The sequence below is a fragment of the Trichosurus vulpecula genome, chromosome 7, assembly GCF_011100635.1.
Source record: "Trichosurus vulpecula isolate mTriVul1 chromosome 7, mTriVul1.pri, whole genome shotgun sequence".
NCBI lineage: Eukaryota > Metazoa > Chordata > Mammalia > Diprotodontia > Phalangeridae > Trichosurus > Trichosurus vulpecula.
Window position 1 is genome coordinate 96,964,665 of NC_050579.1, and position 14,075 is coordinate 96,978,739.

Here is a 14,075-nt window from a genome sequence, read left to right on the forward strand (position 1 = left end):
GTGACATTGTCATACCTGTCCTTTAGAAAATTATTTTGGTGGCTGTGTGGAGGAGAGATTGAATTAGGGAAAGGTTTGAAGTACGGATAAGTTAGGTGAGAGGTGATGGGCTTTGAATGAGGGGGTGGGAGTGGGGATGGATGTGAGAAGAGAGAGGAGGGATGTATAGGAGTGGAGGGAAGATGGAAGTGATAAGTTTTGGCAACTGATTGGAAAGATGGGATGATTGAAAGTGAGGAGTTGAAGATGACACTGAGGTCTTGAACCTAGGTGATTAGATATATTGGTAATTAAGGTGGGACTTTTTTTATTTTTTTTTTACTGTTTTCTCTTTTAGAATGCTAAACTAATCAAGTGCCTTTCACTAATTCTTGCTAGGTGTTAAGCTGGAGGCACCACACCCTTTTGCTGACTAGGTGCTAAGCCCCATGCCCACACCCTTTTGCTGATTAGGTATAAACTCAGAGGTTAGCATTTTGTTTGGGGCTCTCACTCACTGGAAGAGTGTTGATGTGGAATCTCTAGGTGGCCACTGGAGCCTACCCCTTTGAAAACCCAGATGTTGGTTTGTATTTGCTCTGAAGTTCAGGGTACTGGCTTTTCCCCCTGAATTAAGTGAATGATATATGTTTGATTAAAGTGAGATTGTTAACCCCTTACAGTTGCTTTCCTTAGAAAAGCAGATCAAAGAACCTGTGCTGGCCGCTCTTGTTGCTGGTCTTGTTGGGTCTTACACCCCTGTAGCAGTGGCTAGCAACATTGTTGTTACACTAGAAGATTGTAAGAGAGGTGGGTTTAGGGAGAAAGAATGAATTATTTTTTGAATATGTTAAATTTGATATGCCTATGAACATTCAGTTTGAAATGTCTAGTAAGGTAGTTTTGGATGTCACCTGCATAGAGATGGCAATGGAGCCCATGGGAGCTGATTAGGTCTTCAAATGAGGAAGTATGGAGAGAAAAGAGAAGAGGGTTCTGCACTGAGCCTGATAAATCAGAAAAGAATGCTGAGAGGGATCATTAAAAATTTAAATGATCCAAAACTTCTGAGGGTTGAAAAATCATTTGTTGACCTAGATAAGTTATTGATGTTTAAAAAAAATCCAAGGAACATAGCTTTCATCTGTTTCCCATGAAATGTGATTTTATTTTCCAGTAGTCTTTAGGGTCATTGGGCAGCATTTACTGATTATAACTAAGGGTAGAGTACTGTACTAAGTGGTGTGGAGGGCTGGAGATGAAAACAACAGTGCAATAAATATAATGCATGCCTTTCAGGGCTTTACTGGTGTCAAAGGGAGTCTGAAGTCTATAGCCTTCTATTTTTTAACTACAGACTATTACAGAATTGTAGTCAGCAGTGAAGCCATGCCAAGGAAGCTTTTAGGATAAGTTTTGTTTGGTAGGACATGTGAAATTTAGAGATAATCCTTAAAAATGAACACATAAATATGCAATATATACATATAATGATTCATAAAGTTATATTTGTTCTTATTTTCTAATATTTGTGAAACATGAAGAAAGTAACTTTACCAAAGTCATTTAGCAAGAAGTAGATGACCTATGGTTATTATATTTTTTGCTTTATTTGTAATTGTGGTGTTTGGGTGTCTTCTCCCACAAAATCACTCTATCTTCTGATTTCTTTATTTTTATTATTGGTCCTACCATCTTCCCTGTCAGCCTCAAAGCTCAGACATCTTTGAATCCTTCCTCTGTTGTGTTATTTAGTCCAGTACCTCGCCAAATATTATTGATTGTTCACTTCTCCTTTCCCTCTTTTCCTATTCTTCCTGAATTATTGTGGTAGCCTCCTAATTGATTTGTGTCTCTAGGCTCTCCTATCAGTCAGTCAATCAGTCAAACATTTATTAAGTACTTAGTACTTAATTTAGTAGTACTAACTACTAACCTCCCTTGACCTACTTCTCTACCCTGCCTCAGCTGCACACAAAGATAGTCATATCCTTGGTCTTGCCATCACCCACAAATGTACCACCTCCATGTTCAAGAATCCTGAAATCCCCTTTTCTGATCATAATCTTTTAGCCTTCCACCTCTCCCTTGGGCTTCCTTTTCCAAACCTTACTTTTCATCCACACCTTGACCTCTAATCCGTCAACCCTTAGTTCTCTCCCAGGCCATCTGCACTAGCTACTCTCTCTTCTTTTCCCCTTATTGAACCCTTGTTGAACCAACTCAACTCTACATTGTCCTGTTTTCTTGAGTTCCTGGCTCCCTTATATTGTCAGTGGTGCCCTGCTAAACCTTAGTCTTGGTTGACTCCCACCATCCAGTGCTTTTGCTTCTGCTGAACTAAGATGGAGAACATCATGCAATTCTGATTGTATCCTCTGCAGATATGTGTCACATAACCTTAATTGGGTCCTCATTGCTGCTAAGCAGTCTTCCTACCTCTCCCTTATTTACTCATTATCTCACTGTCCACCGTGGCCCTCCCAGAGCTTTTCATCCCTTCTCAGATTTTTTTTTTACCATCATTCCTCTTCCTTTTTCTTTTCTGTTAGTGTTTTCCTCTTCCTCTCTCTTTCCATTCTTCTTTTAAGATCATTAAGATATAATAGAATCACTCCTGAGCTTTGGTTTAATTAGACTCCCTCTGTGAACCCTGTGATAAGGTTTAGGGGGGATGTGTATCATCTCCCTATGTTAGAATGTAAATAGTTTATCTTTGTTGGTTCATTATGATTGTTTGCTCATGTTTACTTTTTTATGTTTCACTTAACTCCTTGTTTGTTCTTCAAAGTTTCTATACAACTCTGATTTTTTTTTAAATCAGGAATGCTAGGAAGTCCGTAATCTCATTAAAAATCCATTGTTCCCCCTCTAGGATTACATTCAGTTTTACTGGGTAAGTTATTCTTGGTAGTAGGCCTTTGCCTTCTAGAATATGGTATTCTAAGCTTTCTGCTCCTATATTTTGTTAGTTTCTAAATGGTATAAAGTTCTGATTGTGGCTCTTAGTATTTGAATTCTTTCTTTGTGACTGCAGTATTTTTTCTTTGACCTGGAGGGTCTGAATTTCGACTAATGTTTCTGGGAGTTTTCATTTTGGGTCTTCTTTCAGGAGGTGACTTGTGGATTCTATTTGCAATTTCCCTTCTGCTTTTAAGCTATGCGTGCAGTTTTATGATTTTTGAAATATATCTCAACTCTTTTTTTGCTCATGGCATTCTGGAAATTCAATGATTCTTAAGTTTTTCCTTTTTTATCTGTTTTCCAGGTCAGTTATTTTTACTGACTTTGTTTTGACTTTGTTTTAATATTTCCTGTTGTCTCATGGCTTCCATTTGGTCTATTCTAATTTTCAGGGAGTTTGTTGTTTGGGCAAGGTTTTGTACTTCTTGTGCCAGGCTATTAATTTCCTTTCCATTTCTTTCTTTCATAGCTCTAATTTCTTTTTTCAGTTTTTCTCACTAACACTCTCGATTCATTTACAAAAGCATTTTAAACTTAAAAAACAAACAAACTCCTGCTTCATTGGTTCCAGGAATTATAGTTGAATTTGTGCCCAGGTTATATTTGCCTTTATAGTAGAGTTTTTGAAGACATTCTCTTAGTTTGGGTTTGTGTCTTGAGCATCCCTGTCACCATAGTAACTTTTTGTGGTGAGATTTTTTTTTTGTTCATTCTTTCAGCCTACTTCTGGACTTTGACTTACCGTTAGGACGAGGCTCTGCACACTTCTGGAGGGAAGGTCTGGGCTGGTTCTAGGCCTGTTTTCTTGGAATATTGAGCATTTTGTTATTTTAGGAACTCAGGACAGCTCAGGTTGGGGACCTGAAACTTTCAGTTTTCCTCAGGTAGTTAGATCCAGGGTAAAGACTGTTTATTGCTACTCCTCCCCCACCTACCAGCTCTACAAGTTCCTAACCTGAATTTGGGTTGGTTGTCAGATAGAGTGCTGGGCCCAGAATCAGGAAGACCTGAGTTCAAATTTGGACTCCAAACTTTGGTATATGACCCTGTTCAAGTCTCTTAACCTCTACCTTAATTTTTTCATCCATAGAATAGGGATAATAATAGCAACAATCATGCCTTGTTGTCCGCCCTCCCCCCCCCCCAGGATCAAATAAATTTATAAAGTGCTTAGCATAGTGTCTGGTATATAGTAGGTACTATATAATTGCTTTTTCCTTTATCATTCCCTTTGGGTGTGAGTAATGGTGGACTGCTGTTGGAGTTAGCCATGCTCAGCCAGCTTGGAACCTCTGCTGGTTCAGAGTTAAAGAACTGTAGGCTCCCCATTCTTGACCTAGTTATTTCTCTAACATTACCATGCAGGTTGGGCTAGAAGCTAGAACTGCTCTGCTCCTCTTGTCTGAGCCTTACTGCTTTGAACTTGCTAACTCTTTTCCTACTACCTAGGGTCTCTGGTTGCACCTTGCCCCCAGAATGCTACCTCTGGGCACATTCTCCCCTGGAATGGAGTAGTAGGTGTTAAAGCTGCCAAATGCCACCTGTTTCTGTTTGGCTGTCCCCGTATGGTCTGAGACCTGTTCTTGCCCTGGAGCGCTTAGCTTCTCCCTTGTGCTAGAGTGCTCCATGCAGCATGCTCCTGGCAAGACTTGGTCTGCTGGTCTGCAGACCTCTCCATCTGTCTTCATATGCCAACTTGGGGTGGAAAAATAACTCACTGTGACTTTTTCTTGAATTTCTTCATCAAGTTTGGGTCTGATGCATGTTGTACATCTGTTTGGAGGAGTTTTGTGGGGGAGCTGGTTGTAACTGCTTCTGGCTACTCCACAAGCTTGACTGCCTCCCATCTTTGCTTGGTATCTCACAAGTAAACACAATTTGAAGAAGACTGTGCTAGAAAATAAGCTATTATTCTATGAAGTCTGCCTTAACTGAATAAGGGATTTTTTTCCAAAGGAATGAATGCTTGAGGAAAAACAAGCTTGTTTTATTAAGGTGTTGTTTGTTTTTTTTCTTAGTCCAGAAAAATCAAATCCCCTTGATTCAAAAAAGATTTGTCTATTATCATGATAATACTGGATTTTAGGTTTAGGAAAAATGGTAACAAAGTGTAAATTAAATAACCTGTATCACTTATTCTGTTTGCACAGAATGTCCCTGGCAACTTGTTGTATAATTTGTTGCAGAAGGATAGGAACCTCTACAACCCCTCCAAAAAGGGATCTGTACTGGAAAGATATCCGTGAGTATGGCTACAAAAATGCAGTTATATGGTACAGCCAGTCCTCAACTTCTGAATGTTTGCTTTGTAAGCCAGTGGTTTAGAATTTGGAATACAGTACAATTCCACATAGAAATAGTACTGTGCAAAGTGATTAGAATTCTCACAAAAACTCATTTAACTTTAATGTATCTGAATAATACTATATATCCTAACCTCCATTTCTAATATTCTATCCATGGGAAAAATTCTTTTATATTCAGGTTTAGATGTTAGGAAAACAGCTCTTCCCAATGCAGCCCTGACACACAAAGGGTATCATAGTGTCGGGATTGGAGAGAAGGGAGGACGGTCCCAGGTTTTTCCCACCTACCACCAATTGTCTTCTACTAGCTTATGTATCAGTCCAAAGCTGCTTGGACATTTGCTAAGCCATGCTCCTTCCCACTTTGTTGGGGGTCTTATTGAAGAGATTCCTTATATTGGGTAGGAGATTGGAACAGATAAAGTTCCGACTAATTCTAAGATTTAATAGTTCTCATTTGAGTATGTGAATCCAAGGGTATTTAGCGGTAAAGAGAAGATTAGGAATTGCTATTTGGGTAAAAATAGAATCGGTGGATATATTAGACATATGTATCTGCTATGTAGAGCTGTTAATTAGACTGTGGGTTAAAGGTTAGGAGGCTGTGTGTCGTTGATGTCAGTTCATCCTACGAGGGGAAGATGATAGAAATCCTTACCCATTTAGATCCAGTATTATAGAAAGTCATACTTCTGCTTGTGTTCAGTCAAGTTTTTGTAAGTGTTAATTGGCTTTTTTTCCTTCTTTTTAAAGGAAATATTATAAAATTTACTGGACCACTTATTCTAGGGTGAGTACTGACAGCTATACATTGATTTTGCTTGTACTAGTATTTTAAGTTATTGTTTTCTGTGGAAGTAATTCACAGAAATATGAGCCTTAATATATTAAAGTTTTAGTTACATACCACATTTAGCATCTTTTTAATCTTACTTTTTTAACTAATATAACCATATCTTTCTTACAAACTGAAAGTAATGGAGATAAGAACTTTATATCTGACTAAAATGCTTCTTTTATTGTAGTCAGGAAGATGGCATGGAAATATAAGGCAAAAAGTTGACTTGCTGTTTGTTTTTCCTTGCCTTATTCTGAGGCACAGGACAGGACCTTTACATACTCTGTAGCATAGTATTTCTATATGGCAGGGTGTTATATTCAGCAGTGTAGCAAAGATAAATGGAATCATTTGTTAAGCATCTTGTTTTCCTTGGGAGGAAATACAGATATGAAGGCAACCTATTTAGCATTTTTAGTTGCCTAGTCAGGGACCGCAACAGAACATAAAATTCTTTTATGGAATCTTCACTGACTGTCTTGGTCCTGGAAAATAGGATATCAGCAGAGTCCAGTGGAAAGAACTCTGAGTCTGGAGTCTGAACCTGTCATCACACCTCACCTCTGATATGACATAAATCATCTCGGGCAAGTTACCTAACCTCCTTAGCTAGTGCTTAGACTGAATGCCCACTGAGGTCCCTTTTCACTTTTGATCTCTGATCCCCACGAAGCCAATTGGTATGCCTGTCAGCCTCATCTTAAAGTAAATATAGAAATTTAGGAGCAAGACTGAAGCAATAGAAGATGGGATTTAAATTCTGAGCTTATTCTGGTTGGGCTTTAAACAGTGGATATACACTTAGTTCTGACAAACTTAATGTTAAAAATTGATTTCAATGCCATCTCAAAAATATTATAGCTTTTTTATGCTTAGATACCAGTTTTACATTAGATTTTTTTATCTTTTTAAGAGGTTCTTTATTTATTACATATGAAGTTCTGGCCTTGAAGAAGTCTGTGACGCTAGATACCCAAGTAGTCGAAAAGGAAAAATTGAAATCATATATATATTTAGATGCTGTTTCTTTAGATAAAAGAGAACACCAAGGTAAGTTTATGGAAAAAGTATGTTTGTGCTTAAAGTACTTTTAAATCAGTATTATAACAGCCTTTCTGGGAAATGTGAGGTAGCTATTGAGTTAAATTTAGAGACTATTTGAAGAATGATGTTATTAATAAATGCACTAGGATGAATTATCAGTGTTATCTAACCTTTGCTTTCAAAACCTGTATTGAAAAAGCTTATTATGTTTGTTCTGTGCAGTTTAGAACTGAGCAAAAACTCTTATCTACGTCTATCTGGAAAAGGTGCAAACTCTACATATATTAATTTTAGCCAGAAAGAGCAGCTTAAGTTAGGATGGTGCTTCAGACTGAGAAATAATTGTTTCTTCTCATTCTGGAGTGGGGGACAAGGAAGAGGGTTCTGCTGGTAGGGCCAGCTTAGAATAGGGAAACTGAACACCCTTTACACATGCTTTTGAAGCTACCAGATTTAAATGAAAGTTCAAAATATGTTCCAAAGCAAATCATAAGTAAATTTTAGACTCTCTACCTTTTTGGACTTATTAATTTAAATTCTTAATTCTTTACCTACTAGGTAGTTTTAAAAATATATTAACTTCCACAGCTACCGATGTTCATGTTAATATTTGTTTACTCAGATGAGAAATTATTTGCTGAATTTCGGAAAGACAATAAGATGTGAATTAACTTTTTGTTGATATCATATAGTTCTATTTTTATTTTGTCCAGAACTCCTAAGGTTGATTTTTTTTTTTGATGTAGGGAATCCTTAGAAGAAAGCTGCCCTTACCTCTGCATGCTTTAGTTTTAGAGAGGGCATTGAGGACTTAAGTAACTTGCCCAGGGTCGAACAGCCATTATTTCTCTGAGGGTGAATGAGGTCTTTGTGACTGAGGTGGACTTTCTATTCACTACACCCACTGGTGTGCTTTAGCTGTCTCTGGTAGGCTAAATTTTCATTGTGAACCTTAGCCCCTTGGAAACGCTGGAGATCTGGGCTTGATTTATTGTTTTGTTGATTGTCTACTCTAGACTTAAGGAGGTGATGGAGAAAATGTAATATTGCAGATTAATCTTTAAAATTTTTAAAAATTTTTAAAATAAAACAAGCATTTCCATAACATAATAGAATTAAAAAAAGATTGCATATGAAATTGCAAATCTATTATTCCTTTTAAATGTATCATTAAGTTATTGTATACATTTCTCTTTTTCTCTCTCTTCCTGCCCCCCCATGACTACCATTAGACTATATATGTATATATGTGTGTATACACACACATATTATGTGTATACATGTACATACACATGTATGTACGCACACACACACACACGTCTCTGGGTGCAGATAGCATCTTCCTTCATAGGATCTATGTAGTTAATTTGGGTGTTTATAATCGTCAGAATGACCTGCTTCCTCAAAGTTGTTCTTAAAACATTATTGCTCTTACTGCATATGACACTGTTTCCTTGATCCTGCTCATTTCGCTCTTCATTATTTTGTGCAAGTCTTTCCATGTTTTTCTAAAATCATTGGGCTCATCATTTCTTATTGCAGAGTAGTATTTTTTTTTTGGAGGGGGGAAGGCAGGGCGGTTGGTTAAGTGACTTGCCCAAGGTCACGCAGCTAGTGTGTCAGATGCCTGAAGTCAGATTTGAACTCGGGTCCTCCTGACTCCAGGGCCGGTGCTCTACTCACTGTGCCACCCAGCTGCCCCCAGAGTAGTATTCTGTCACAAACATATATCACATCTTGTTTAGCCATTCCCCAGTTGACAGGCATCCCCACAATTCCCAGTTCTTTGCATCAAAGTTATTCTTAAAACAATATTGTTGTTACTGTATACAGTGTTCTCTTGGTTCTGCTCATTTCACTTTTCATAGTTTTGTGCAAGTCTCTCCATGTTTTTCTAAAAATCAACAAGCTCATTGTTTCTCATAGCATAGTAGTATTAAGTATTAAGCAGTATTAAGATTAATTTTTAAAGTGTGGTGTGTGCACTCCCTCCTCCGCTTCCCCTTTGGAGCGTTGTTGAACGTTTACCAGTATACCAAATATACTGCTTTGCTGAGGCATTTTATAAAATGCCTTTCCTGGGCTTTAAATGAAATGGTAGTCTAAATAGTTCATTCATATGTGAAAGATGAGCTGCTTATTCTTTTTTTTAAATAGTATTTTATTTTTTCCAATTACATGTAAAGAAAAATTTTAAAATTAATTGTAAAAAATTTTTGAGGTCTCATTTTCTCTCTCCCTTGCTCACCTCCGCCCTCCCTAAGACAGTAAGCAGTGTAATATAGGTTATATATGTGCAGTTGTGGAAAACATTTCTATATTAGTCATGTTGTGAAAGAAGGAACAGACTAAGAGAAAAAAAAACACAAAAAATAAAGTAAAAATAGGATGCTTTGATCTGTATTCAGACGCTTATAAGTTCTTCCTTTGCACACGAATAGCATTTTTCACCATGAGTCCTTTGGAATTGTTTTGGGTCATTGTATTGCTGAGAATAGTTAAGTCATTCGTAATTGATTATTGCACACTATTGCTGTTACTGTGTATAGCATTCTCCTGGTTCTGCTTGTTTCACTTTGTATCTGGTTCATGTAAATCTTTCTAGGTTTTTTCTGAAATCCACCTGCTCATCATTTCTTATAGCACAATAGTATTCCTTTATATTCATATACCACAACTTATTCAGCCTTTCCCTATTTAATGAGTAGCTCCTTAATTTCCAGTTCTTTGCCACCACAAAAAGAGCTGCTGTAAGTATTTTGTACAAATAGGTCTTTTTCCTTTTTTTTAAAAAAATCTCTTTGGGATACAGATCTAGTAGTGATATTACTGGATCAAAGGGTATGCACAGTTTGATTGCCATTTTGGCATAGTTCTAAATTACTGTGCAGAATCGTTGAATCAGTTCATAACTCCACCAACAGTGCATTAGTGTCCCAATTTTCCCACATCCTTTCCAACATATGTCATTTTCCTTTTCTGTCATATTAGCCAATCTGATAGGTGTGAGGTGGTACCTCAGAGTTTTTTTAATTTGCAATTCCCTAATCAATAGTTATTTAAAACATTTTTCACATGACTATAGTTAGCTTTGATTTCTTGTCTGAAAACTGCCTCTTCATATCCTTTTACGATTTATCAATTGGCGAATGGCTTGTATTCTTATGGATTTGACTCAGGTCTCTATATATTTGAGAAATGAGGCCTTTATCAAGAGACATTTGCTATAAAAATTGTTTCCTAGCTCTCTGCTTTCCTTCTAATTTTGGTTGCATTGGTTTTGTTTGTGCAAACCCTTTTTAATTTAGTATATTCAAAATTATACATTTTATACTTTGTAATGCCCTGTATCTCTTGTTTGGTCATAAATTTTTCCCTTCTCTGCAGATCTGACAGGCAAACTATTCTTTACTCTCCTAATTTGCTTATGGTATCACTCTTTATGTCTAAATCGTGTACCCGTTTTAACCTTATCTTGTTACTCATTGTAAGATGGTCAATATGTAGTTTCTGCTATACTATTTTCTACTTTTCCCAGCAATTTTTGTTAAATAGTGAGTTCTTATCTCAGAAGCTTGGGTCTTTGGGTTTATCAAACACTAGTACTATGGTTATTTACTTATATAACTTATGGTTATGTATTGGTATACTTAATCTATTCCATTGATCTACCACTCTGTTTCTTAGCCAGTAACAGTTTTGATGATTACCACTAGTTTCAGATCTGGTGTGTGTAGGCCACCTTCCTTCACATTTTTTTGTCATTAGTTCCCTTGATATTCTTGACCTTTTTTCCAGATGAATTTTTTAAATTTTTTCTAGCTCTATAAAATAATTTTTTGGTAGTTTGATTGGTATGGCACTGAATAAATAGATTAGGTAAAATTGTCATTTTTATTATATTGACTTAGCCTCCCCATGAGCAATTAATATCTTTCCAGTTGTTTAGATCTGACTTTATTTGTTTGAAAAATGTTTTGTAATTGTGTTCATATAGTTCCTGGGTTTATCTTGACAAGTACTTTATATTGTCTGCAGTTATTTTAGATGGAATTCCTCTTTCTATCTCTTGCTGGGGCTTTGTTGGTAATATATAGAAATGATGATGATTTAGGTGGGTTTATCTTATATCCTGCAACTTTGCTAAGGTTGTTAATTATTTCAAGTAGTTTTTTAACTGATTCTCTGAATATACCATTATATCATCTGCAAAGAGTGATAGTTTCATTTCCTCATTGCCTCTTCTGATTCCTTTAATTTCTTTTTCTTCTCTTATTGTTATAACTAATATTTCTAGTATAATATTGAATAATAGTGATGATAATGGGCATCCTTGCTTCACCCCTGATCTTTTTGGGAAGGCTTTTGGCTTATCTCCATTATGGATAATGCTTGCTAATGGTTTTAGATATATACTGCCTAGGGGCAGCTAGGGACAGCTAGGTGGTAAAGTGGATAGAGCACTGGCCTTGAAGTCAGTAAGACCTGAGTTCAAATGAGGTCTCAGACACTTCACACTGTGACCCTGGGCAAGTCACTTAACCCTCATTGCCTTGCCCCCCCCCCCCCCCCACATAGATACTACTTATCATTTTAAGGAAAGCTCTTATTCCGATGCTCTCAGGTGTTTTTAATAGTGTGTTAGGTACATAAAATGTGAAGACTTCACAGGGAAGATATATATAAGTATATATCTATACTAAGAAATGTTTAAAAATCAAGAAATAGGGAAGTAGAAAAATTCTGAGGCCATGAGAGTCTGATGGCTCAGCCTCTGGGAAAGTTTACCCTGAAACTTTTTGTTCTTTCTTATGGTTCTGGTTTAAAGATTTGCTCGGTAAGAATAGGGTCACTGTGACCTGCTTTCCTTTACTGTAAAAGTACTGTAAAAGAATGGAGAGGGTCTCCCCCTCCCCTTATCCTGCTCTCCTTCTTTAGATTTATAGATGTCACCTCAGTTGTACTCATTAACTAAGGGAATGGGAATTGGAGTTTCTGTGCCTCGATTTCCTGGTTCTTTGTCTAGCTTTCGTGCTCAGATTGTAAGCCCGCCTCCCAGCCAATGGTGAGAAGGGTCAGAGGTGGGTGGGAATTCTCTCGTGTTAGGTATAATTATTGGTGCTTTGCCTCTTGCAAAGATCGGTTCTGGCAGAGGATGCCCTATTCTCGAGAATTGAATAAAATTTATTCCTGTTCCCACCCTAAGATGACTCCTTATTATAAATTAACTTTTTAATTGGTGAGGGTCTTTCATCCCACACAATAGGAATGATGAGCTGCTTATTCTAATGGAATATCATTTATAGGACCATCTTCCCGGAAAATGGCTAAAGGTCAAATTTGGGTCTTTTACCTTTACCCCAAATATGTGACTCCCTAATGCAGAGTGAAGACCAGTAAGATATCTTCTTGAGGCTGGATCCCAGGGTAAAGTCTGGAAATTTGATTTTATCAGTTTACCCAGTGATGATCAGGCTCTTGGAACTGGTTTACAATAACCAAATTCACAAGACAGTGATTTCTAAATTAGAATTCCAATTTATTAAGCACAATGGAAGATATCAATATCATGGAAATTAGAGTACTGTTGTGTAGCAACAATGTGGCTAGCAGCTGCTGAGGCTTGTGTAAGACCAATAACACCAGCATACAGAAGACCACTAACACAGGTTCTTTGATCTGCTTTTCTAAGGAAAGCAACTTTAAAGGGTTAACAATCTCACTTTAATCCAACATACATATATCAGTCACTTAGTTCAGGGGGAAAAGATCAGCCCCCTGAACTTCGAGGCAAATACAAACAAATTACAAACATCAACAGACCTTGTCTGATCAAATCACAACACAGTTACTAGAGAAGAACCAATGGGTCTGGGATACAAAGCAGGGGGCAGTTATGGCTTGCCCAGTCTCAAGACTCCTTCCGTGAGTGTGCCCCCAGAAGTCAACTGCCAAGCTCCCCTCGATTATATCCTGTTAGCAACCCTGAGGGCTCTGACCTCCCCCTGGGAGCTGGGTGTGTGAAAGTTCCTCATCCTCAGTATCACATCATATACAAGTCAGTGACTCCTGATTGCCTCAGTGCTGAGAAATAGCTGAGAAATACTCCTAAACTAAGACAACAGAAAGGTTTCCCACCCATTCAAACAAAGGGGAGACTTGATAGTCTTAGCATCCCAAAAGGGAAGAACTGGGAAAAGTCTGATTGCCTTAACATGTTGTCAACTGCTTAAGAATGGTAGCCTTCCTAGTGTCAAAGTACTAGGAATCTTAAATTTGTAGTCAGAAGGTTTCTTGGTGGATATAGAACATTGGAATAAAAGAATTTAAGTATTTTAAAGAGATTTTTTAAAAAAATTAAGTAGCCTAGTCAAGTACCTATATTAACTATAGGACTGTGTCTGCTGCAGTAGACTGTAATATTCACTCCTGTTTGGTTATCTACTTATTGTTGCCTGGGACAAGAAGTTTAAGTGACTTGTCCAGGGTCATGCACTGTCATGTTTCAGAGATAGGCTTGAATTCAGGGTTTCGTGACCGAGTCTTGCTTTCTACTGTGTCACATTGCCGTTCCATGATTTCTGGACTAGCGATAATAAGTTTTTAAATTTTTAAGTTTTAAATTTACCCCCTTGAGGATGCCTTTTGAGACACCTTTTTTTGTTTTCTTATTCCACCTCTGGCATTTTAGCTGATTTCAGTTGGTTTGTAGTTTTTTTTTAAATTAGCACTGTTTTGTTAATTTTTAAAATTGGGGTTTTTTTAGTCTATTTTTGTAGCCATTTTTCTTCTATTTGTGGCTTCTACAATGTGAGCCTTTTTTTTTTTTTTGGAGAAATGTATAAGGAGACTGGCTCCCTTTTAATCACTTTAGCTCCTTCAGCTTGTTTAGAAAGCCCAAAAGTACAAAATTATTATACTTAACTATGCATTTAGTTAATTTC

General features: G+C 37.2%; 1 protein-coding gene across 1 annotated transcript in view; it reads left to right on the top strand.

Annotated features, from left to right (window-relative positions):
• SERAC1 (serine active site containing 1) overlaps positions 1-14,075 on the top strand; it is a 77,293-nt gene that overhangs the window by 1,520 nt on the left and 61,698 nt on the right. Inside the window, exons 2-4 of the mRNA XM_036766658.1 lie at positions 5,094-5,185; positions 6,003-6,039; positions 7,001-7,137. Of these exons, the coding sequence (XP_036622553.1) occupies positions 5,095-5,185; positions 6,003-6,039; positions 7,001-7,137 (265 nt within the window). The 5' untranslated portion in view covers position 5,094. The remainder of the gene's footprint in view (positions 1-5,093; positions 5,186-6,002; positions 6,040-7,000; positions 7,138-14,075) is intronic.